Source organism: Cololabis saira, chromosome 16 (genome assembly GCF_033807715.1).
Source record: "Cololabis saira isolate AMF1-May2022 chromosome 16, fColSai1.1, whole genome shotgun sequence".
NCBI classification, from domain to species: domain Eukaryota; kingdom Metazoa; phylum Chordata; class Actinopteri; order Beloniformes; family Belonidae; genus Cololabis; species Cololabis saira.
Window position 1 is genome coordinate 33,019,225 of NC_084602.1, and position 27,250 is coordinate 33,046,474.

The 27,250-nt window shown below is 40.2% G+C and overlaps 1 protein-coding gene across 1 annotated transcript in view; it reads right to left on the reverse strand.

The window, feature by feature from the left end:
* The window catches only part of pdss2 (prenyl (decaprenyl) diphosphate synthase, subunit 2), a 57,576-nt gene extending 36,231 nt beyond the window's left edge, over positions 1-21,345 (reverse strand). The window contains exons 1-2 of the mRNA XM_061743761.1: positions 20,884-21,345; positions 7,716-7,850 (exon numbers count right to left, since the gene is read on the reverse strand). Coding sequence (XP_061599745.1) covers positions 7,716-7,850; positions 20,884-21,131 — 383 coding nt within the window. The 5' untranslated portion in view covers positions 21,132-21,345. The remainder of the gene's footprint in view (positions 1-7,715; positions 7,851-20,883) is intronic.
* Between the last annotated feature and the right edge of the window lie 5,905 nt (positions 21,346-27,250).

Consider the following 27,250-nt stretch of genomic DNA (forward strand, 5'->3'; position numbering starts at 1 on the left):
CATCCGGTTTGCGTTTAGTTGGACCATCATTTATTTCTCAACAGGACAATGACCCCAAACACACCTCCAGACTGTGTAAGGACCATTTGACCAAGAAGGAGAGCGATGGGGTGCTGCGCCGGATGACCTGGCCTCCACAGTCAGTGTTTTCTATTTTCAGTCAGTCACTCTGTTGGAGATTTGGGGTTGTGGTCACAGTTCCTTGGTGTGACCTGGTACACCCAGCTTCATCTAACAGATAGCCAGCCTAATATTGGAATATTTTACTATGCAGAGGAGTTCACGGTTGGCTCAGTGACTGCATGTTGCAGATCTATGAATATATAAAACGAGTACAAATCATTACCCCTCCACCAACATGCTTAATAATCAGTGTCACACTTTTGCACTGATATGCTGTATTTGGTCATTGTCAGACATGCCCCTGAGTGTTATGGCCACATACTTATGCACGTTGTCTTGCTTGTTGAAGGAAGAGGAGGACTTTCTGCATCTTCCCTTTCAAACGAGCCATTCCTCTTCATTCTTTTTCTAGTTGTACAATCGAGATTTGTAACATTTAACATGCAAACTGAGACGTGTCAAACCTACGGAAGAGTATTAGGGCCATGCAGGAGAAAATATATTTGAGAGGGGAAGATTTTTTTTTAATGTGCACTTCGAGAAAAAAGTCGAAATGTCCAGATTGTTAAAATACAGTTTCGAGAAAAAAGTTGAAATGTCGAGAAAAAAGTCGAAATGTTGAGATTAATGTTGAAATACAGTTTCGAGAAAAAAGTCGAAATGTCGAGAAAAAAGTCGAAATGTCGAGATTAAGGTTGAAATACAGTTTCGAGAAAAAAGTCGAAATTTCGCCTTTTTTCTCAAAATTTCAACTTTATTCACAAAATTTTGACTTTTTTCCCAACATTTCGACTTTTTTCTCAATATTTCGACTTTTTTCTCGAAATTGTACTTATACATTAATCTCGACATTTCGACTTTTTTCTCGACAATTCGACTTTTTTCTCGAAGTGCATTATGAAAAAAAAAATCTTCCTCCTCTCCAATATTATTTTTTATTTTTCTCCTGCCTGGCCCTAATAGTCTTCCGTACAAACCCTAGTTTTTTTCATTGTGTTCTTTATTATATCATACAGAAAAGCGTATTGCATTCACTTGAAAAAAAAAAAAGCTCTGTTTTTCGCTATAATTTTTTTGGGATAATTTTGTCTGCCCTGTTTTTTGGTGTAATTATTTTAATTTTTTTTGTGGCCCTGTGATGGATTGGTGACCTGTCCAGGGTGTAACCCCTGCCTCTCACCTAAAATGAGCTGGGATAGGCTCCAGCAGACCCCCGTGACCCCGCAAGGGATAAAGCGGGTAAGATAATGAATGAATGAATGAATGAATATTTTAATTTTGTCCATGTATTTTCAGTTTTTTGGGGTATTTTTTTTTCCACCCTGTTTTTTTGTGTAAGCCCCCCACCCCAGTTTAGAAAGCATCTGAAGCAATCCACACGGTGTGCAGTTGAGGAGATGTATGGGCGGATAAAATTACCTCGAAAAACAGGAAGAAATTATACCTGAAACAGGGAAAAAAAATTACCAAAAAAAACCCAGAAAACAATTATTCCTAAAAACAGGGCCAAAAAAAATAAAATACCACGAAAAACCACAAAGACTTATCCCAAAAAACAAATGTTTTTTCCCCAAAGTGAATGCAATACGCTTCTGTAATATCATAAAATTTTAAGATAAAAAAGTTATACTATTAGCTTTTCAATCCAAATATTTGTCACACAACTGCATGTGACGATATCAACTTCAATTTTGTGATTTCCTTCTGCTCTTTCACAGTTGATGTCTTAACCGTGGAAATATTCAGCTTTCAGTAGATCAAAGTCCATGAACAAAACTTCATCATGATGAAATGGTACGCCTCTACAACCACATGTCTATGTAACTGTCATATTAATGCCATCATTATTAACGTTTACAGGAAACTTTCTCCACATCAGAAAAGAAAACTGCTTTTACTTATCAGATTCAGCATATAAATGTGAAGGTTGGGGCTGAAGACTAAATGTTTGTTGTTCCCTGTGAGAGATTTTACGTTACATTCATTGTTAACAAAAATACAAACCCCTGGCTGAGACATTATGTACTACAGATACCAGATTTTGAAAGACAATTATAAAAAACTGGAGTGCGAAGGAAAATGTGTCCGTCTCTGCTTCATTTATCTGGAAGTGTTTTGAACAACCCATCAGGAGTCTGACAGCTAAACACGAGCACAGAGACAATCAGAGGAATTCTCTTTGGGTGGATCTTTAAAAAGGGATAGATCGAGTAATCATTCGGACTATTATTTGTCATTTAAAGATAATCAGCAGCAGCTGACAATTTCACTGAATTGGCCACCAGAGAAAAAAAAAAGTCTAGCTCTGAAACAGCTGCAGTGCAAGGCGCCTCGTCAATAAGTGAACCAATGTTTTTTGATTCCTTTTGGACATTTATTTAGCTGATATATGCAGAAAAAGCGTAAATAGGTGGAGCAGAAACAAAGCAGACAGATCACATGGAGTTGTGTAAAGTTAAATATTCACTGAGGTTCAGCAGACTTGTTTCATATTTGGGTAAATGTAACTACACACACCCACGTATACATATGTGCATAAGGTCCTATCACCCAATTATGCGGCACATGTTGACTGGAGAAATCGTGGTGTTCGTATTGTGGCTCGGTTGATTATTTTTACGGCCTTCCCGACAAAATGGAGTAAAAACGAAGAAACTTGACATTGTTAGCGGTCTCTGCAAAACCTCCATCGGTCCAACCCTGGTGCATAGAGCTGCTCCCCCGATCCAGCACTCCTGATCAGTAACCGTGGTGCTTGGGGAGGAAAAGGGGGACAACAGGGCCGGTGTATAAATAGCTTTAGTTCCCAGTTGCATAGCAACCGATGCCATCTTGCGGAGCTGAAACGCCCCTTTACCACGCCCCTTGTCCTGGCTGTTCTGTTCCATTTTCCTCCCTCTACAGTCTGCCTCGCCGTCAAACTGAGCTTTGCAATCCCGAGTGTGTGTGTGTGTGTGTGTATATGTGTGTGTGTGTGTGTGTGATTTAAAGAGGCTGCCTGTCCATCAGGAAGCCGATGTGTTCACTGACATGGCTTTTATGACAAGAAATTAAAAGGTGTGATGTACACAAATTAGACTACCTGTAAGTGTGGACTGTGTCTGTCTTTCTCCCTCTTTTTACCCATCCACCCATCCACCCATCCATCCGTCCAGCTATACATCCATAAATCACGGTGGTGCTTTGGTGAATCATCAGTGTCAGGCGGCATAGTGGGAAATGTTTTACAAATGCTGCATGTCAGAAGGGAGGAGACCGTCCCCCGGAGGTTTCAATCACCAGCCGCCCCACCCAGACTCCCTCCATTCTTCCATCTCACCATCAGCGGAGGTGCTAATGAGCCCAGGAGAGGTGGGAGCAGAGACAGAGAGGGAGCAAAATAGTGCAAATGAGGTGATCAAGTCATGCTGTGCGTGTTACTGCGAGTGTGTGTGTGTTACTGTGTGTGTGTGTGTGTGTGTGAGAGCCATCTCTCAACTGAGGAAATGCTGTGTGTCAGATTGAGTGTTTGGATGTCACCGGGACGTGCGTGCCGTGTCATGAATGTGCGTCCTAACTCACATCGTGTACTGAGTATCGTGGCTACGATGAGTGAACAAGGACCGAGCTGGAGGACCTGGATGATGGTGTGTGGTTTATTCCCATTACTTCTAATATTAGGATGTTTCTGCACAGACACGGCTGCATTAAACACTGGTGCCAGCTCCCAGTAAGAAAGAAGCCTTTCAGGCACCGAGCACACGGCCACGCCAAACACAGCAGTCATTTCTGGAAACCCGTTGGCACACACCCACATCCCTGCTCCGAGCCGTACGCTGGCAGCTGATGTGTGCGAGGAGTCCTGAGGAGACCTCAGAGTTTTATCGGAGGCAAGTACGCTGAAGTAAACACACACTAAAAAGACAACACGCCAAATATAAACGTGGATGTTAAATGTGTGTAATGATCCAGCCGATACTGTGGATGATTATTGGGAATTTTCAGTCATTACATTTTTAAATTGCAGCTGTAATATACTGCATTATCTGGATTAAATTACATTTTAAATGGTAGACTCATGATGAAATCCCTTGATGTCATGTCCATGTTTTATGAACTCACGAGTTGATCTTATTTTCTTACTTCTATTCACATAATCTTATTTTGTCAAAATGTAAAGACAACTTTTTAGTTTCTAAATAGAAAATCTGGTTTAAAAAGCAAGATGAAAAGTTTTTTTTTTTTTGTTTTTTTTTAATTGCTTATTTATTTAAAAATTCTCTTCACACACATTAAAACTCACCGTGAAACAGTTATCAGGGTGCTACTTGTTTCCACCTTTTTACAATTTCCCTGAAAATTCCCTAAAAGTACTTGAAAAGCCTGCCGTGTTTAAGAAGCGTCTGGTATTGATTACACCGGCTGATGAAGCACATATGTATTAGCTAACCCGGCTAAAACTCGCCATCAACTTTGCTGAAAATGTTAGGATTTGACATTTGTGCTGTGCAGTTGGTGTAATCAATGCCAGAGCGCTTCTACTCTGATTTCAGATAAATGACACATGACACCACCACAAGCATGTGTGCAGGAGTGAAAACTGCCACCTGCACATCGGGGAAGTGGCACTATTATTAAATGCAGATTTTGTCCAGACCAAGAACAATGAAGTCAGCAGCACTTGTTGCATTGTTACATTGTTGTTACATGTATCTTCTGGCAACAGATGCTATGAGAGGTGAATCACAGAAGGATCTGTAACGTCTGCCGAGAGCAAATCATGAGCAGAGCAGTGCAGCTCTTCATCTACATTTGAACAAATTAGCATTTGCAACCTGTAATGAGGTTTGAATGACTCAAAATGTTTTTGAAGGTTCATCAGAGTAATATGGACACCGGGCATAACAACAACAACAAGTTCTACTTTTAAAATTAAAGCATATTTTTCATTGTATAAAGCACTGTACTTTCTTTCCTGGCATTTTCTAAAGCTTTCCAATTTTTCCTGAGTTAGGGGTGTAGTTTTTGAATGAATGAATGAATGAAGTTTATTCAGTCATGACAACACAAAACACAACACCAAAAAAACATTGTGCAAAGCATTAACATTTCATACAAAACCAAAAATGTGTTGAACAATGACTGAAAAGGCATAGGCTGAAGCAAACTGCTTATAAAAGCCTATCCTCTATTACCAACTTTCTTTTTGTGGCTACCGACCTCCAGAAAACCAAAAAGAGAATAGAAAAGCAAAGAAACAACAGAAAAGCAAAGAAACAACAAAAGGCAAAGAAACAATAGAAAAGCAAAGAAACATTCACAGATAGTCAATTGCACTTATAAGCTTCAAAAATAGCTTTACAAACCATTTTCTTAAAAACCAAAAGAGAATGACGTGTTTTTAAATTTATGTTGGCATCATTCCAGAATTTAACTCCTGTAATGGAGACACATCTCCTTTTCATACCTTTTTTAGCTTTTTGTACAGTGAAATTGCAGACACCTGTAAGATTATAGGGAGTTTCCTGAATTGAAAAGAACCTCTGTATTGAGTCAGGGGGCATTTTTGATTCTGCTCTGAACATAATTTGCATGGTTTTATAATAAAACAAATCATAAAATTTAATAACATGAGAATTTAGAAAAAGTGGATCTGTGTGAGAATCGTAATCAGCCTTATTGATGATACGTATGGCTCGTTTTTGAAGTTTTTTTTCTGATATGATTGGAGTCTTACATACCTGGGTTAGGGGTTAAGCCCCAAAGAGCCCACATCATGACCCCTCCTCCCCCATGCTTGACAGCTGGCATGAGGTGTTTGTTTTCCCCCAAATGTTGCCCTGTGCATCACGGCCACATGTCTCCATTTAGTCTCATCCATCTATGGGGTGGTGTTCCTTAATTCTTGTACTACATCCAAATGAAGCCTTGCAAGTCTTAGCTGTGTTGCCATGTTCCTAACGGTAAAGAGAAAAGCTTTGTTCGTTGTGAGTAAGCTTTACATTATCTTGTTTTGGAGGGGGACAAGCCAGTAATCAAAAATGGTTTTACAGTGTTATTTAAAAGTTATTCAGTCATTTTGGTCCTACTGTGATCCTTTCTTGATCACGCTGCCCAGTGTGCATAAACGAAAGGTAATTAACACACCAAACCTAAAATATTTGCTTAATTTGTTCACTAAAATGAAAAATAGGATCTCAAAGTCCCACAAGCTATTAAGATTTCCTTTTTGACAAGTTTTAAGAAACCCCTTTCATCCTGCCTACTCTGGCAATACCGTGTCCTTAATAAATCAATTGTCAGCCGATGCAGTGTTTCACTTTGAGGAAATGCAGAGAACAAGACGGAAAACCTGACAAGAGGGTCTGATTTGGCCATTTATCGCTAAGCAGCCTTGAATCGGGGACAAAAGTAACATTACCTAATACTCGACATGAATATTTATGGCTCAGCACTACGATGCCACAGATGTTGCCTGCACGGTTATTTCTCAACAAATAAAGTACAAACATCAACAAGTAGTTCTGGATTTGAATTAAATCAACATTTCACCTAACAAATGTGGTGAAATTATCTAGAAAAAGCAAGATTCACCAGCTCATCCTGCTGATTTTAAGTCAGCGCACACCAAAAGCTGTCAAAGTCAAACTTGCGGAGACGGAGAAGGTGACACATTTTAATAAATGTGAGGTGACATGAGTTATTGTTGTTAAACCTGACTGGAATTCTGCAAAGTCCTGCATGTGCCTTGTTTAAAGCACTACTGCCCAGTGGTCCGGTCAAACGCCACAGCAGACATCAATAAACTTCATGCATAGAAATCTTAGAAATCTCAGCTGGTTAATGGTAAGGGAAAGATTACTTTATTTGTTATTCATATTTATAAGAAATGTATCTATATCCAAAACCCTGCAAGTTCTACACAGAAAACTATGTTACAGTTCAGAAAATCACAGCTATAGCACGAGATGCTGCCAGAGGTAATTTTTCACTTCCAAAAACAAAGACACTATAGTAAGAGAATGGTGATGTACAGAGCTATGTATGAATGGAACTTACTTCCCAATCACTTTGAGCGAACTACTAGCATAAAAGAAATTCAAATTATTAGTAAAGAAACATCTCTTAAATATATACATATAAAATGTATTTAATTATTATTAAATGGCTATTGGTTTACTAAAAATGGTCATGAGTTCAGGTTACGATAAGTGATTAAAACTTAAACGCATTGTCGATTACTATACATTGTTTGAATTGGTTGATGCTATTTAAAGAAGGTATGATTTTGTATTGTAATGCATTACATCTAAATGTTTCGGAATGACTGTAACCTTAATGTGAGTGTTGAAAGGAGCACTGGTCTTATTTGACAGAAATCTAGAATATATTTTGTAGTAGAATTGCCTTTTTTTTTTTCTTTTTTTTTTTACTTTTTTTTCTTTTCTATGTTTCTTTTCTTTTTCTTCTACTATCTCTTTAGGTTTGCTTTTAATTTTTGTCTTGTATATTATGTGTCGGACCCCAGGAAGAATAGCTGCAGTTTTGCTGCAGCTAATGGGGATCCAAATAAAACTATAAACTATAAAGCGCCCCGTGGGAGCGTAGCGTACCTGGGGTAGATGCCGCTGACCATGTCCTGGGCCAGGACGCTGGACGCTGCGTGACTCGGCCCCGCGGCCTTGGACAGCAGCAGGACCACCAGTCCTCTCATCTGCAGGTTGTTCTTGCTGTCGTAGACAAACCCTCTGCAAAGAAAACACCAGCAGGTTACACTCCAAATATATCTACAATAAAAAGCTTTGATAAAGTCATTTGTAAGCTTTAACCCTTGTGCTGTCTTTGGGTCAAAACGACCCAATTCTTCTATCCTTCTTTCCTCCTGCCATGCTCTCTCCTTCCTTCTTCCTTTTTTACCCTCCTTTACTCCTTTTTCTTCCTACCTCCCTTTCGTCATTCGTTCCTTTATTACCTTGTTTGCTTTTCCTTCCTTCTTTCCTTATTTTCTCCATTCCTTCCTTCTTCCCTCCCTTCTTTCTTTCCTTTTCTCCATTTCTTCCTCCCTCCCTTCTTTCCCTCCTTTCTCCCTTCCTTCCATCTTTTCTCCCTTCCTCATTCCCTTTCCTACTTCCTTCCTTCTTTTCTCCTTTCTTCCTTACTTCCTTCTTTCCTCCCTTCCATCTTTTCTCCCTTCCTTACTCCCTTTCCTACTTCCTTCCTTCTTTTCTCCTCTCTTCCTCACTTCCTTCCATCTTTCCTCCTTTCCATCTTTTCTCCCTTCCTTATTCCCTTTCCTCCCTTCCATCTTTTCTCCCTTCCTTACTCCCTTTCCTACTTCCTTCCTTCTTTTCTCCCTTCATTACTCCCTTTCCTACTTCCTTCCTTCTTTTCTCCTCTCTTCCTTACTTCCTTCCATCTTTCCTCCTTTCCATCTTTTCTCCCTTCCTTACTCCCTTTCCTACTTCCTTCCTTCTTTCCTCCCTTCATTACTCCCTTTCCTACTTACTTCCTTCTTTCCTTCCTTCCATCTTTTCTCCCTTCCTTCATTCCTTCTTTTCTCCCTTCACCCTCCCTTGACCCAAAGACAGCACAAGGGTTAAGCAATTGACGCACATGGAAATAAAGCGAGTGATGCTATAGTGAGCTGGGTAAACTCCACATCTGTCAGTGGGATCATTTTAATTAGATTAGACCAGAAAGATTAGATTGGTCGATCATTTTAACCCTGGTTCCCTGGAAAGTCTGTTCAACACAGTTCATAATGGATCAAACACAGAATGGAAATATATTTAGTCCACACATTTGAGAAAAGGCTGTTATACAATAAATGAAAAATAATTCTTATACATGAACTTCTTAAAAGTTTATAATCTGGTATAAATCCTAGGTGAAAAAATATCAGTCTTTGAAACCTGCAGAGAATTTAAAAGCCTCAGATTTCATGTCTAAAAAGGTGAGCAGTGTTGATAATGAAGTGAATAAAGCAGGCTGTGCAGGAATGACACAGACAAGGACCGTCAAAGAAAGGGAAAGAACTTCAGCAAACATGTTCAAGCAGAACGTGCCGATCAGTCATGTGATCAATCATGTGACCGGCATATTTGATATGAAAGAATTGATTATCCTTTGGCATTTCCATCTCTTCTCACGCAGAACATTTCAGCATTGTTTATGTTTCTAAACTAAGGAAGTTTATTTCCACCTTAACTTTGCATTTTATGCAAACTTTTCCAAAAGCACATAACCGAAAAAAGTTGATAGAAACCAAACTGTGAACCAGCGTGTGGTTCTTCGCTCTAAACACGCGTGAAGACCCACTGACACAACAACACTTTCATGGTCTATATGAAAGTGAAGCCTGGCCTCCAAAGTGTCAAACCTTTTCATTTATAATGTTGAGGAGCAGTTACCTAGTTACATTTAACACAAACACTTTTTGGATGGAGAACAGCTAGAAAGGTGAAGACCACATTCAATGTTTCAAAGATGTGGAGGTATTTCTGTGTAGACAGACTGCCATTAGCGCCACTGTTGATGATTGGGGATTATGAGGCATTTGTGTGTTTTTCTGTTTTTTCAATGAGTCTAATGAGTTTGAACTTTCTTCCTTTTTTTTTCCTTCTCTGAATCTTGACATGTTCAAAGTACAAAACAGCTCAAACAAGCTGCAGAGGAGATGAATAGTATTAGTTTACTCTTGCATGGGGTCTTAGTGTTTCTTGATCTTTCGTAAATGGCTGTCAGGTTAATTCACATTAAAATCAGCTTCATCCAGCTGTGCAATTAACAGAAACGTTTAAAAAAGCTGAACTCACTGAACTCAGTTCAGTTTGAGGAAAGTAAATGTAACATAAATGATCGGTTTTGCTGCAGGACCGTATTTTTCCTTTAGGGTTTGAGGGAGGGGTATTCCCACCCACCTTTGCAATAATCTTTCGGCACACACACATCTATATATATATATATATATAAAGATATATATACACATATACATACCGAAACATACACGCACACACACACACAGCCCAGCAGTGGCTGCCTAGATGGTGGGTTGATTAAATATCTTTTTGCTCTCTGGGGAGCAGTTAGGCAGAACACCTCTAATCCCGTCCTCATGGGAGCCCCTCGTGCTATGAATCACACACTCGTTAGGAGCTGCGAGGCAGACAAGCAGTCACGCCCCCCCTCTGCTCGATGCCCACACTCAGGCCTCAAAAACCCCCAACACTGATCCCCCAACACTGATCCCCCACCTACGCCTCCACCCGCGCAGACCCATCCCTGCATGGCACTGGCGGGGGCGAGGGGGGGGACTTGGTGGAGGAGCCATCTCATGGATGGATGTGAGAGATGGAGAATAAGGAGAAACAGGACAAAGAAATGAGAGGAGATGACAAAGAAAACATACCACTGGTATGCATTCCTGAGAAAAAAACAACAAAAAACAGTCACGTTAAATAAATGACCTTTATAAATCAGCTCTGTCTTTCATTTCCTCTCACAGAGATATATTAACAGTCTCTCTTAATTTATACCCAACAGGGAAATAGTTGTTAATATGGCAAACTGTGGCGGCGGCGGCACGGCCTGCCGAACAAAAGCCACCAGCTAAAGCCGTGAAGCTTCCCTTCCCTTTTGGAGAGTCCAGGTGAGCCAGTGGCCTGAAGATGACAAATGATTAATATTTATGTCGCTATGCACATCAGTGTGCATCAATCAATCACAACCACCTTCCTGCAAAAAGGGTGGGGGCACAAAGATGATGTTGAAGAAGAGGGATTGTAGGACTGCAGTGAAGGAGAGGGCGAGCGGAGAGAGAAATGGGCTGCTGTCATTTTAGAGGGTTGTGAACAGGTCACCGTGTTTCTGCTCCAGTCAGGAGCTCACGCTGCTGCACCAGAGACGGAGCCCACGCGTGTGAATACACCACATCACATGATATGATACCGATCTGCTGACTGGCATTTGCTCACAATGAATGAATGAATGAATGAATGAATGAATGAATGAGTCTCCTCCTCTGAAGAGATTTCATGCAGCACATCTGCCTCAACTGTACAGAGCAGATACATATATTGATTAAAATCATTTCCAGGATTTGATTCTCACATTTCCTCTCAAAGATCCTGGTTTAAATACTTTAGATTGATAAAACTTTGTCCAATCTATGCTCTTCCTAATCATTCTGAATAGGTGAGTCTCGAGAAAAAAAAAAGAGAGTAATATTTCAACTGTTGGACTCCGGCAGGGCTGCCCTTTGTCACCGGTCCTGTTCATAATTTTTATGGACAGGATTTCTAGGCGTAGCCAGGGGCCGGAGGGGATCCGGTTTGGGAACCTCAGGATTTCGTCTCTGCTTTTTGCAGATGAAGTTGTTCTGTTGGCTTCATCAGACCGGGACCTTCAGCATGTGCTGGGGCAGTTTGAGGCAGAGTGCGACGCGGCAGGGATGAGAATCAGCACCTCCAAGACCGAGGCCATGGTTCTCCACCGGGAAAGGTTGGCGTGCCTTCTCCGGGTGGGTGGAGAAGTCCTGCCTCAGGTGGAGGAGTTCAAGTATCTCGGGGTCTTGTTCACGAGTGAGGGAACGATGGAGCGTGAGATTGACAGATGGATCGGTGCAGCGTCCGCAGTTATGCGGTCGATGTACTGGACCGTCGTGGTGAAGAGGGAGCTGAGTCGAAAGGCGAAGCTCTCGATTTACCGGTCGATCTACTCTCCCACCCTCACCTATGGTCATGAACTCTGGGTAGTGACCGAAAGGACAAGATCGCGGATACAAGCGGCTGAGATGAGTTTCCTCCGCAGGGTGGCTGGACGCTCCCTTAGAGATAGGGTGAGGAGTTCGGTCACCCGGGAGGAGCTCGGAGTCGAGCCGCTACTCCTCCACATTGAGAGGAGTCAGCTGAGGTGGCTTGGGCATCTGTACCGGATCCTCGTGGACGCCTCCCTAGGGAGGTGTTCCGGGCATGTCCCTCCTCCCTAGGGAGGTGTTCTGGGCATGTCCCTCCTCCCTAGGGAGGTGTTCCAGGCATGTCCCACCGGGAGGAGACCCCGGGGAAGACCCAGGACACGCTGGAGAGACTATGTCTCTCGGCTGGCCTGGGAACGTATCGGACTCCCCTCAGAAGAGCTGGAGGAAGTGTCTGGGGTGAAGGAAGTCTGGGCATCTCTGCTGAGGCTGCTGCCCCCGCGAACCGGGAACTGATAAGCGGAAGAAGATGGATGGATGGATATTTCAACTCTGAACTTTGAGACAGAACAAGAACTATCCTACTCACGATGGACTGAAAACAGGGGTGTCCCACCCCGGTCCTCGTGGTCCCCATCCAGCGTGTTTCAGATGTTTCCCTGCATCAAAACACCCGACTCTCATTAATGATCGTTAGCGGCTCGTCATCGGGGTCTGCACAAGTCTGTTAATGACAGTCATTTGTGTCATGGTGTGCTGGAGCAGGGAAACGTCTCAAACCTGCCGGATAGCGGCCCACGAGCCCCGGGGTTGAACAACACTGACTTAAAAAGGTCTAAATAAACTGTATGCACAGTAAAATAGTGAGAAATTAAATAAATTACTCAACATGGAAAAATGTAAATACAAAAAATAAAAAAGTGACTATGTCTGGTCACATAAGACTGTCTGGGTCAGTCTCATGTCTGTTGAAGCTCTGCCCTCAGCGTCAGCACTGCAGCCAGGGCTTTTGGGATCATTTTGTATCATTTAAGGTCATTATGTTCATTCGTTAGGAGACGATGCACAGCGCTGAACTCAAGACCGCTTGTAAAACTAGATTTGAGACTAACGCAAGGGAATTCCAGTCCAAGCACGAGTCTCAAGGACTGTCCTTAGAGTAAAGTAAAGTTTCTCGTCTCGGGCCGCAGTCCCCTGCACTGTAACTCCACACTTTGGGGAAAAGTTAGCGGAGCAGCAGTTTTTGAGAATGAAAGGAAAGGAAAAACCGAAACCCAACTCCACGAGGGTCTGCCTGTCTGCCATTGTGGATATTTTTATCTCCCGCGCGTCTAAAGCCGAGACACAGTGGGAAATACGAACCAGCCAACCCGAGCTGACAGTGAGGAGTCAGACTGTCAAGAGGTCTGCTCCCCCGGCCGCCCCCAACCCCTGCTGCTACAACACCCAAATGGATTGTCATATCAGATTTAGGCGTATAGGTTATTACACCCTTGGGCTCCTGTTTCCATCATACCCGTCCAAACGGTGGGTTTAAGTTCACGGACTGTCTTCCACTTCTCTTTTCTTGCTGCTTTAAGTTTGTGAAGTCTTTTTTTTTTTAAATAACACTTTAGAAAAGGTAAGCAGCTCTTTTGATATGGGATCATGCTTGACCATATCCGTTCTCAGCTCATACAGACTATTGGAAAAAAAAGAAAAAAGGAGTTTTAATTACTTTGCCAAAAACCTCCTCTAAAAGTCCACAAATGAAAAGTTTTATTTACTTTGTCGATGGGGAGCTCCCTGCAGAGACAGTCGAGGCTCGACTTGACACGTTTCCAGCGAGGGCCATTTCTCCGTCAAGTGGCAGGAGCTCAAATGATGGGATATTCAGAATATCTTCTCTGCAGCAGTTGACGGACAAGCTGCCATCATTTTTGAAAGGTTCCTTCTCTGACCCGACACATGACAAATATTTAACCTAAAAATGACCAGAAACAAGATGTAAACGTTTTTAGAGCTTTTAGACCTTTTTATTTTTGGCCCTGGACATTTCTGATTGGCTGAGAGCTGTCAACAATCGTAAGATCAATTAAAGCTGCAAGCAGCGATGAACGGGCCCTCGCACTCATGGCCACCATAAGCATATCAGAAATGACACCACCCACGACTTTCTATGTCAAACCATCCAAAAGTTATAGCAGAAAATAGGGACAACCAATCAGAAGAAGGGGCGGGGCTAATTAAGGCCAATGAAGGTCAAGGACTCAATACCGAGTCCGATGACACCACCCACATGTCTTTATCACAACCCGTTCAAATGTTATGGCAGAGAAAAGTTTTCTAGGGGGCGCTGTTGAGCCAATAGGTCACGCACGGCCTATTCATGCAAACCATGAAATATCAAATTTATCACCAGGCCTGGCTTGCGTGCAAAATTTGGTGACGTTTGGGGAACTATCAAATATGGAACAATCAGATGAAAGGGGGGGTCCGCTTTTTGGCGTCGCCACGGTAACGCTTTTGAAAGAGAAAAGTAATGTGCGTTGTTGCAGGATGGAGACGCACATTTTGATGTATAACACACCTGGGTGCACGTTAAAAAAACATTAAATATAACATTTTTCGCCAGGCCTGGCTTGCGTGCAAAATTTAGTGACTTTTGGGGCACGTTTAGGGGGGCAAAAAGGCCCTCCTTTCGTCAGAAAGAATGAAGAATTCCTACAGATACAATAGGGCCTTCGCACTGTAAGTGCTCGGGCCCTAATAAAGAATGCTATTTTCCAATTGCTTCATCAATGACTCCAAGAAGGCACCTGCAGCTCAGCACCACCATTGCAGGACTGCGCCCCATTTCCAGTGATGCTTACAACACAGATGTTTTTATTTATTTATCTGGAAGCAGCTGCATGTACCGCTGTCATGTCTAAACGATTCCCCCGAGCCTTTCTGCAATGTTTTGCATCCCTAATCTTACTTAATCAGACCTGTGTATCACTTTCAACATGGAACAACAGCAGCAGCGCAGAGCGCTTAGCAATGTAGTAAATCTGACATACGATAAACTGCTCAGAGAAATCAAACACATACATAAGAGGGCAGCTATGTGTCCCAACCAAATGAATGAAAGAAAAAGTGAACAAAACACGATTGAGCTGCAACTGAAGGTTCTGCTTTCTGGTGTTATGTCTGTATTCACCTCCTTATGTTGTTTCCCTAAACTGAAAACAACTCTGCTGATGCTGCAGTGCCAGTAACGACAGAGAAGGGGAGAAGAGATATCAGAGAGGCCCAGATCAGATGCTGGAAAATCATTTGTGAAAGATTAAAATCTAACATTTTTGTTGGTTTCATCCAGCTGTTGTTACACAGGTGAAAAACATGTTTCTGAAATGATAATGGTTATATGCAGCAGGGAAAAAACCTATCAGGTGATATTACAATAATCTATAATAAGCAACTGTAGCCACCCGTGTGCAAAAACCTGTCTCTTTGTAAGTGCAATAACCGCTAAATACCTTGCGTATTTTTGAAAATATTTGTAAATATTATCTGTTTTTTTGGTGTTTACTATTTTTTTTTCTCTTGTACATACTCTTTTTCTACTTTTTATATTGCTCTTTTTTATTATTTAACTATTTATTGGTTATTTCTATTTAAAATTTTTTGTATAAACCGTTGAGCATGTGTGTGTTTTGGCTGCTGCATGACTGAATTTCTCCTCTGGGAGATCAATAAAGTCTTCTATTCAATAATTTTGGAGCTGAACCTCTTTCTACTAGTTTGTGCTATTTTCAGCCGTTGGTCAAAAGAGAAAGTTGGTAAATCTTCAGTCTACATTTATAAGCCACCCAGCAACATGAATACACACTTGGACAGTGATACATACAAAACGAAACAAAATCTAAGTTAAAAATCATCAAAGAATGTAGCATTCTGTTAGATATAACGTGCACTTGAGTTAGAAAAACCAGCGCAACTATTGATCTTCCGACATGGTTGTTTATCCTGACAGAGACGGAGGTGAAAGCAGATCTATGAACGCATCTCCAGGTGGAGTGGTGTGTAACTGCTTACAAGGTAAAAAATGAACACAACAAAGATCAAACAAAGTACAGATTAGACTTTCAAAGTGAGTTATTGGCTGAATCTCCAGTTACATCTCATCTGTGACTCAAATGTGATCGCTGATATGAAACTAAAAATAATGATAACCATGAAACATGATATCACATGTAGAGAAACTCTACTGCAGTCATAAACTCATCAAACCGTGCTTAAAATATCCAACAGTCACACTTGTTTTGTCACTCAGACAACTTAACTTCACTCCTGGACATTAAATATTAAAAACATTTTATACCAAATACTACACTGAATTATTTCAGAGGACTTCTGAAAATATTTTTACCAAATTGTTTAATGGCTTGATGACTTTTATTCATGTTGAAAATAAGTTATTGATATTATAATGAAGCTAATATCATAATATGATTGTAATAATATGGTAATATTTTTTTGATAGCTATTTATCTGCAAGTATCGATTAATGAGGTTTTTATTAATGAACAACAACATTTTAAAAACAATCGCATTCTCCTTCTCTGTCTTTCTAACTAAGAAGAAATGTGGAAAACACATTTTCACAGATTCACACCTCCAGGATCAATAGCTCCTTAACTAAGCAATTCAGACTTGATTTCCTTTTAAACAAATAATGTAGAAAATGAGCTGCAAACCTTTCAAAGTAGGCTGTACTCTGAAGTGGACCAATAATGGTGTCATTGGAGCATTCAAACTGCAGAAACTCCTGGTTCTTACAACTAAGGCCAGAGGTTCTGTTTATAAAAGGAACAAAAGTCATTCACTGACATGTTTTATTGGGTCTATTTTAGCTTGCGAGTAGTTATCTTAGCAGCACAGAGCCATCTGAGACACAACTGTGTGGTAATTAGTTGAAACTTGGCTTTCTGCTCAAACATTTGTAGGGTTACAATGACTGCTTTGGTGGTGGAAGGTGGAGACAGGACCTTTTAATTCTTCACTTTTCTTCTATTTTACCTAGTTTAAATGATACAAATCAAACAGGGAAAACATATCTGAGACCAGCTCTCAGAAACCGGCTCATAGATTAGCCTCGGGTACAGAAATCACTTTACGGGCTCCCAGTATAGTACAGACCCACCCTCAAAATCCTCCTAAAACATCAACAACCTAACAGTTTGGGACGTCAGGACATCGCTGACTTACTCGCCGTCTATAATCCTGTATGTCTGCTCAGATGATCAAGTGTAAGTCTTCAGGTTGTACCCAAAATTAGATCCAAGTCTGATTTGAGCTACTGCAGTCTTTGTTTTTGAGATAAGCTGCATAGTGATCTGATGTCTTTTTATTTGTATGGCCCTTTCCTCTTAATTATGCGTTTCTTATATACATTAGAGTGTCCTAACGCCTGTTTTGGATCAGTCCCTGCCTGTACTCCTTCCTGCTGATGCGACACCTGCAATAAAAGCACTATTGATGTTCAATACCACCCATTTCCTTTATGATCCCATATCGAGTAAAATTCGGGCTGGTATCGGCGATACCGATATATTGTGCAAATACACCTAATGTCCCTGGTAAGTCTAAAAAAAAATTGGTGTATTTTAGATAGCTTATGGATAAAGGACACGTGAGTCACTTATTTAGCTATTTATAAGTACTGAGGTAGCGGCCTCATTCACAATATAGCCGAGCTATTAACACAGAAAAACCAGTGTGTAATAAAAAGGTGTTTCCATCAGTGAAAAAGATCCTAAGTAATATAATAAAAACATTAAAATAAATAAGAAATAAAAAAAGAACTACTATAAAATGAAAAAAGTAGTTCCTACCATCAGTGTGTCATTTAGACAAAATCTGAATAGTTTAGTTACTTTCCACTGTGTTCCTGTTAATGATATACCACAAATGATCAAAAAAGTATCAAAAGTATCGATATTTTCATTTGAGAAATCGATTTTAGAGCCTACAGATCTGGTATCGGAAGCATTGATATTTCAGTATTGATCCACACATCACTAAAAAGCACCACCAGTCATTGGTCACAGTGATTCTCATAGTTCCCTACTATCCTGCTACATCACTGCGTTCACAGGATGCAAGACTTGTGATTCCTACAGTCTCCAAAAGCGGAATTGGAGGCAGAGCCTTCAGATTTCAGGGCCACTAACCTCTGGAATAATCGTCCAGTCTTGGTCCAAAAGGCGGACACACTCTCTGCCTTTAAGAGTCAGCTTAAAACCTTCCTCTACGAAAAATCCTATGCGTAGATTCAGCTAGCCTGATGTTACTGTGTTTTGGGGATGTTTTGCTGTTCTTCTGTTTCTCCGATGCTGATGTTTTCTGATGTTTGTGTTTTATTTTATGATGTGTGATATCTGATCACTTTTATCACTGATGCTGATCTTTTTCTGATGCTTATGTTTTTATATGTTTTTTAAATTATCCATAATGCTGCAGCTCCCCCCTTGAGAAAATGTGTTACTCTCTGCTCTGAAAAGTCAACACGAACAACAAGATCTGTTACAAGGGGTGAGTGTCGTATACCCCAACGCAAAACTGCATTTGGGAAGTCATTATTCTCCTGTATTGCAACGACTCAATGGAATACTCTGCCAACCGAAATTATTTCAGGTACAAGTCCCCACACCTTCTCACATCTTGCCAAGCATTGGTTACTGTCAAGACAAGAGTGTGTACATTTATGAAGTGTGTTGTGTGTGTGTGTGTCGGGGGGGCAGCCTAGCTTTAATCTTAGGTGGCAACATCTGACAGATCCCATGCTCTGTTGAATCCGCTTCCATGTTTTATTTATTTATTTTTATCTATGGTCTTTTTGCTTTGGTCTGCTCTTTTACTTATTTTTTCTTTTTCTATACTAATTTTTATGTAGTATTCCATCAACCTGCCCAGGGACTACAGGTGGAAAATAGCAAGTTGCTACAACCTGGCACAATGCATATTCTCTTGCAAAAGATGAATGTCTTATTGCGCACTGTCCCTGTTTTGAAATAAAGAAATAAATTACAAATAAATAAAATGATGTGATATCTGATCACTTTTATCACTGATGCTGATCTTTTTCTGATGCTTATGTTTTTAATACATTATTTTATGATGTGTTATATGATAGTGGCAGAGCCATAATGTACCTAATGGGTGGGCCTCCAAAATTTGGATGGGATTGGATTTCTTTTAAGTTGAAATGTGCGTACAAATTATATTGTGTAAAAAAAATCTGTCGGACTCGGACCACGGTAAATTATAGTACACCTTGTACTTAAGTCAGATTCCTGTCAGATAAATATCTACAGGTATGAAAATACAGCAGTCCTAATGTATACTCCACAATTAGACCTCTGTTCTGTTCAAATTAACTGTTAAGACGCGATAAGGAAAAAAGAGGGAGAGAACGAAAGAGATTGAGTTTATGTCTTTGCTGAAGCTTTATTGTTTTTCTTATATTAAACAATGAGAGACATGTTTTTCTCTGTTCACTTATTGGCATAAATAAATCGTCACACCTCGCTCCAGACACAAATTCAGCACATTGGACAGCGCAGCTCACCTGACTGTCACAACCAGTACTCGCTTATGAGGTTCATTCATAAAGTTGGTGATTTGCAAGTGGGGTTGGGTAGTATAGAACAGATATTGAAATGTCAGACAAATTGAACATGTTAAAGTTTTGTGCTTCCCCACATAAACGCAATTATAACATGCCACGGTGGGCCAGAAATTATAAATAATAAACAACACTGTTTTACCTGCAGTTACTTTTTTCCATGAATCTTACTGGTACCCCTTTTACACCAAGCTGGTTCCAGGGCTGGTTCTGGGCTAGAGCCAGACTTAGCACCAGTTCTTTGGTTTTACACAGCCTAAGCACCGGCTCCTGGCTCTCAAAACTGGTGCTAGACAAGAACCAACTCTTTGCTGGTCTAGAGGAAAGAACCACGTTACGTCGGGGGCTACGTGCTTACTTTTGCATATTTCATTCAGACCAGAAAAGAAAAGCACACATGTAAATAACAATATTAGGTGATTTCTTTCTTTTTTTATTTATATATCTTTTTATGGCTTTTTTTACGGTCTAACTGAAGATCCAGTGTGTCATTTAATTAATACAAATTGTAGCTTAACTCAAATTTAATTTCTAATACTGATTGTGTGAAGGAATGAATTGATTTCCAGAAACGTATTAAAAGATCACATTCCCAAAACACATGTACAAATGTTCCATCGATTCTTTTACATCTTGGACATTTTGAAGAGATATCTTATAAATAAAACATAAAACTCAATGATTTTTCGTTTAATTGTGTATGAGGTTATAAATATGTCCTCTATTTCAGATAATCCAAGTCGGATTTTATTTGTTTTGATAGGTGATTGAACAATGCTCCATATTTGTAAATATTTAAAAAAGTGTTTGTCAGAGATGTTGTATTCTGATTTTAAGTCAATGAATGATTTTAATTGCATGTTCGAATTAAATAAATCCTTGAACTGTTTTAAAGTGTTTTAAACCAGAGTTTGCCCATTCGACTATGTTGATATGCTTAATATTCAGATCTGGATTTTTATAAATAGTGGAATGCATTGAAGTACAAGTGGTAATACTGGAAATGGTGACGTACACAGACGTATACAGTAACGTAATGACGTGGCTCTCTGGCCAGCTGCTGGCCAGCACCAGCTTGTGTAAAAGCAAACGGTTCTTACTTAGAACCAACCGCGAACCGGCTCTAGCACCAGCACTAGCACCAGCCCTGGAACCAGCTTGGTGTAAAAGGGGTATGGGTGGGCAAGCTGTCAATCTGGGTGGGCCTGTGGACATCCTGGCCCACCCATAGATCCGCTCCTGGTTATATCTGATCACTTTTATCTCTGTTTTTCGTGTTGTGAACCGTCCTGATATGACCTTTGTTATGATTTGACGCTATACAAATAAACTGAATTGAATCAAGAGGAACCCCTTTGTCCCTGGTTTCAGTACAGTTGTCTGAAGGGTCAGACCAGTAGTTTTATTCCTGCTCAGACCTGCAGCAGGTTAGGGTTACCTGGCCGTGCTGAGCAGCGGGTGCTGCGTCCCCACCAGCTTCCTGATGTGCATGGCCACGTTGCTGAGCTCGTCGCTGAGCAGACACCGCAGGCTCATGAAGGACGTGGGGTAACCCACGATCTTCTCCGCGTCCGACACCACCTTGCTCCAGTTGGACGACCCGGTCTGCGAGAACAGACTGAGCCCCCGCTGCGGCCGCAGGGACGCGGCTACACGGGCCAGCCGCGAACACGCCGCTGGAAACATTTGACCTGAATAAGAGTCGTTAAAAGCCTTTAAAACTCACATGCACTTAAATCATACCTAAAACTACGCGCTGCTTTCAGTCGAGCATGCTGTGACATGTTACTAGTCGCGAACCCAGTCTTATAACTTAAACATAAACGTCAGAATGAGTTAAATGACACTCAAAACAAGTTTTTCATAACACCCTACACTACACAGGGCGCCGCCATCTTTAAAGACGTCACAACAGAACGTCACGACGTAATCTGACTTCCGGCGAAGAGCCGGTAACAAATCAATCAATCTTTATTGGTAACAAATCAATCAATCTTTATTGGTGACAGTATGTGAGAAAATGTTAACCCATTTCTGTCGTTTCTTTCTCTATTTTTCTTTCTTTCTTTCATAGATAGATAGATAGATAGATAGATAGATAGATAGATAGATAGATAGATAGATAGATAGATAGATAGATAGATAGATAGATAGATAGATAGATAGATAGATAGATAGATAGATAGATAGATAGATAGATAGATAGATAGATCAAAATCAGACAGTTTATTATTGTTTATTATTTATTGGATCCCCATTAGTCCTCAAAAATATGAAGACTATTCTTCCTGGGGTCCACATTAAATCAAACAATTAATCAACAATACAGCATTTATACAAAGAATTACATGGATCAATTAACCTGAAAATATAAACATGAATTTCTCAGTGCATATGAACATTAAATAATACAAATAATAATAATATGAACATTGAATAATACAATGCAAATTAATGTAAATTACAGAGTAGCCATTCCTGTGGTGGTTGAAATCAAGTGTGGGGGGAGACTGTTCCAGTGAGCTACAGCCCTGTACATAACAGACCTTTTGAATGCGTTGGTTCTCGGTAAAGGCAAGGTGAAGTTGTTTGCTGAGGCCTGTCTAGTTCTATAATTATGTTTCTCATTTGTCGGATGAAGTTGTAAATACAAAAAAAAACGGTTTATGTAAGGTGTAAGTCTTTCTCAAAAACATTATGAGACAGTCTTGATTTATTGCTTTTTTGCAGAAATATACACTGGACAAAACAAAATAAAAAAACTTTTTCAATTCAATTCAATTCAATTCAATTCAATTCAAAATACTTTATTAATCCCCAAAGGGAAATTTGATTAACATACATTTAAGCATTTTTTCCCAGTCCTCTGAAAGAAAGTATATTACGGTGTTGAAATAGCCGGAAATCTCATATTTGGATAAATAATGCTTTTATCTCTGCTGTTGTACATTAACCATAAAATATGACCTGAATATATAAACTGAAGTCCATGTTGCAATGGGCTCCAGTACAACCGGCCAAAACCTCTGACTTAATTTTGATCAGGATTTGTCATTTAAACCGCATATTAATCGGGTTTGTAAGACAGCATTATTTAATCTCCATAATATTGCAAACATTAGGAGCATCCTCCCCCAGAGTAATGCTTAAAAAACAAATTCATGTTTATTTTAATCTTCTAGGCTAGATTACTGGAAAGTACAGTTTTATTAGCAGGCTGTCCAAGTAATTCTCTAAACATCCTCCAGCTGATCCAGAATGCAGCGGTGCGAGTGCTGACAGTAATCAACATGAGAGACCACGTCTCTCCAGTGTTAGCCTCAATCCATTGGCTCCCCGTAAAACTTAGAATCCAATCCAAAATTGTGTTAGTTGGATATATAGTCTCAAATGACTGAGCTCAACAATATTTGCAAGACCTGATAGTATCTTGTGTTCCTAACAGAGCTCTCTATTCTCTGTTCTCTTTAGTTCGTCAACTAACCATTTATAACTCTGAGTTCTTCAATTAACGAATAATGACTTCTAATATATTCTAATATAACCATTGATAATATATCTGTGCCTCTCTTTTGTCTGCTCTTCATCCTCTCTTTTTTATTTTAGTTTCCTCCCTTTTCCCTCAAGTTGCTAATGCAAAATTGCAGACCCATCTCAAATCTTCCTTTCATCAGTACAGTTATTTTAAAGCTGTGTTTCAACAATTATTTACATTTTTAGCTCTGACCAACCACTTTGACATCTTCTAGTCTTCTTGCTCACCACAGCACTGAGACTGCCCTTGTCAAGGTGTTTAATGACAATAAATAAATACAGACTGTGGAAGAATACCAGTGCTGGTATTATTGGACCTCAACGTATCATTTGACACCATTGACCATGGTACTAGAGCGACACAAGGATTGGGTCGGACTTTCAGGCACAATACTTGACTGGTTTGAGTCTTACTTAAAGGACAGGGAGTTCCCCAAGGTTCTATCCTAGGACCCCTCCTATTTAACACGTACTTGCTTCCATTGCTTCAGATAATAATAAGCAACAAGATAAATTACCATAACTATGCAGATGATACACAACTTTACATTAAATGGTAAATGGCTTACACTTATATAGCGCTTTCCAGCTGTATTCCTACAGCCCCAAAGCGCTTTACACTGCAAACATTCACCCACACACGCACACATTCACACACCAGTCGTCGGCGGAGCTGCCATAGACAACGGCGCTGGCCTGACAACCGGGAGCAACCGGTGGATTCAGTGTCTTGCCCAAGGACACTTTGGTGGACACAGGCGGAACTAGGGTTCGAACCACTGACCTTCAGGTTCATGGGCGAACGCTCTACCAACTGAGCCACCTTCCCACCTGGTGACATTACAATGTCACCAGGTGACAATGAGCCCATACAAGCATTGAGTAAAGATGCAGAAAACAAATCAATTAGTGGAGGTGCCACAATTTTCAACAGTTGACCAACACAAAACCAAAGTAGTTGTTCTTGGACCAAAAGAGCGTTTAAGAGTCAGCACACAGCTTCAGTTATTACACCTAAAAACCACTGGTGAGGCCCGAAATATGGGTGTAGTCATGGAGTCAGACCTGAACCCTCAGAGACACATTAGAACAATTACAAAGTTGGTCTTCTATCACCTGAAAAACATTTGCAGGATCAAAGGATTAATGTCACAGCAGGATCTTGAAAAATTCATCCATGTGTTCATCTTCAGTCCAATTCATTACTGCAACAGTTTCTTCATAGGTCTGCCTAAAAACGTCGGTCAGACAGCTACAGCTCATCCAGAACGCTGCTGCCCGGGTTTCACCAGAACTAATGAAGTGGACCACATCACTTCAGTTCTGAGATCTTCACACTGGCTCCCTGTATCTCAGAGAATAGACTTTAAAGGAGCATGAGGCAGGATTGAGGCAGGATTTATGAAAAAAATTTGTATACGTTTTAAGTTTTCTAGTAATAATGTCAGATGAAGCATTCCAAACCAAAAAGAATGAGTCCTCTAGTGTATCTCTCCGTTGCCTTGAACAGGCTGTGTGCTGCAAAATGTGCTGCAATTGTGGGGCCGAATTTCCCGTGCTGTCCTGCGGATGTGACGTCAAATGACGCTGCATGCACGTTCTCCCCGTTCTCCCGTGCCGGCTTCGCTGTTGGCTGCAGTACCCCCGACGGCCGTCGTGGCGAAGGGTGGCGCTAATGAGTCTCATATCTTAAAAGGAGCCTCATGCTCCTTTAAGTAAATTATGTTAGTTTATAAATCACTCAATGGTTTAGGACCAAAATACATCAGACTTGTTGTTCACATATAAACCATCCAGACCTCTCCGGTGTTCTGGTTCAGGTCTGCTATATGTCCCCAGAATCAGAACCAAACATGGAGAAGCAGCTTTCGGCTTTTATGCTCTACAACAAACTTCCAGAAAACTGCAGGAATGCTGAAACCCTCAGTTCCTTTAAATCCAGGTTAAAAAACTCATTTGTTTGCAGCTGCCTTTGACAAAATCCTTTAAACCATCTAAATTTAGATTTAAAAAATGTTCATTTCAGTACTACACTGAAACTCTTATTTATTCTGCCAATGCACTGTAACTCATTTTTTTATCATCTTCACTTTTCATGTTTTTATTGTATAAACCACCTTGAATTGCCTTGTTGCTGAAATGTGCTGTACAAATAAACCTGCGTTGCTTTGCTTTAAAAGGGATTTTCTCCTTGCCACTGTTTGGCTCAAGGCTTTTCTCCCATAAGGGGAGTTTTTACCTGCCATTGTTTTTTTTTATAATTGCTCTGGGTCTCTGGAAAGCGCCTAGAGACAACTTATATTGTAATAGACCCTATACAAATACAATTGAATTGAATTAAATATAAATAAATTGAATTTAACTAAATTTGTGTCTGGTTGCTCCAAACTCATTATCTATCTGGCAACTGTCGAGTATAAAGGAGTATTTATTTTAATATACCTCTGACCCTAAAATAAAATCACTTTCATTACCAGATGACAAAACAGCCCGGAAAAAGATCAATTTAAACCAAACTACTGAAAACACTAATCTCCTCGTGTTTCTACTCATGTAATCCAGTAATTTTGACAATATAACATATCTAAAGAGTGGTGCTGTTAATACCCTCGTAGCGGTTTAACAGTGCTTCCTCTGTGCTGCTGAACTGGAGTGAGAGTCTGTCAAGGACAATCTTATGCAACATCTCCTTCACAGAGTACAGTAGATGTACAAAACAAACACATCCTCAGCATAATACCCCTGAAACAGAGTCTTTATGTATGTTTTTTTTAAAGAAATAAAGTTATACATAGTTATTGTAAAATCAGACAACAATGACCACTGATTAATTTAGGTTGCACATCTTTTAATTTCATTTACATGAACAAATTCTTTGAAAATATGCATATTAATTTTCTTCATTTTCACATGTTTGTTCTTCATACTGGTGTCGCAGTTTTGCTACTGCTTGTGATACGTGACAGTTTATCATCAGAATAAAGCGTCACACTTAAATGACAGTAAGCCAAGCTGCCGTAGCTGCAGGAACGGATTAAAGAAGGGATCTTGCAAATGCAGGTGCCGTGCTGCCGGTCTGTGGGGTATGGTAAGAGCAGTACAAGCCATCCCAGCCTGACCCTGCATCACGGTTCACAGCGCTTGTTCCTACTGATTTTCCAGCTCAAATGGGTGTCACTTTGCCATGAGCAGCCCCACCCGACACTTGCGAAGGCTTTCCTCATTGTAATTCAGAGAGCTGCATGTTGCTCACACTTGAAACGGGTAAATTCATGTGCAAAGCACAGACGTTATCTATATCCTGTGACAATAATGATGTAATTTTGCAAGAACAACATGATTTACATGAGTATTAACTGCACAGATCCCTGGAGAATATGATTGAACATGTGTGACCACGTGCATATTGTGCATTTTTTTCCCACTGGAAAATGAACACAATCAATCAATGAATACGACCTACTATGATTTATTTCCCATAAAATAATGGATGGTATTAGTACAACTCCAGGAAGCATTATTGATCACATAGTGGAGAAACTATTGCATAAATCAGCCGTAGAATTGATTTGCATTTAAGCTGCTGTGTTGTTCACAGGTGCTTTGGGTCAAATTTCTGCAGAGCCTCTCGGGATCCCATTCACATCAGTCTCCTCAATCGCTCTTCTGGATTATTACAATACTAACCCATACAATCGATGCCAATTAGTTAGTGCAAACAGAGTTTTATGAATTGACTCATGGGCTTACAGTCGTGAGCAAAAAAAATAAAAAACAATAAAAAACAAGCAAATAAATTATCAAACAATAGAAAAGATGATCAGTTTAATTTTGTATGTAAGGGTTTAACAAATGGGATATACCAAATTATGCAAATGCAACATCATATTGTACTATTATTTACTTAACAAAAAAGAAGCCAAAAAACCCCCAAAACATAAAAGAAATCTCACAGGCAATAGGAGGTATCCACCCCTGCAGGATTTAAGAGTGCAAGTTGCAGGCAGGTGCGGTTAATAATCAGCCCTTGAGGAAATGATCAGCAGTAGGGATGCATACATTTTGGCAGTTTGCTGGTGTGTGTTAACATAATGCCAAGAGGGAAAGACATCAGCAATGAGATTGTCTTGGTGCAGAGATTTGCATCATGTTGTAAGTTGACAAAGGAAGCAGAGGAATTGAATAAACATCTCCCAGAAGTCCACATGGATTTGATGCACATGCATGTTTTTTTTTAAGTATTAATGAGCATGTTGGATAGTAGATGCAAG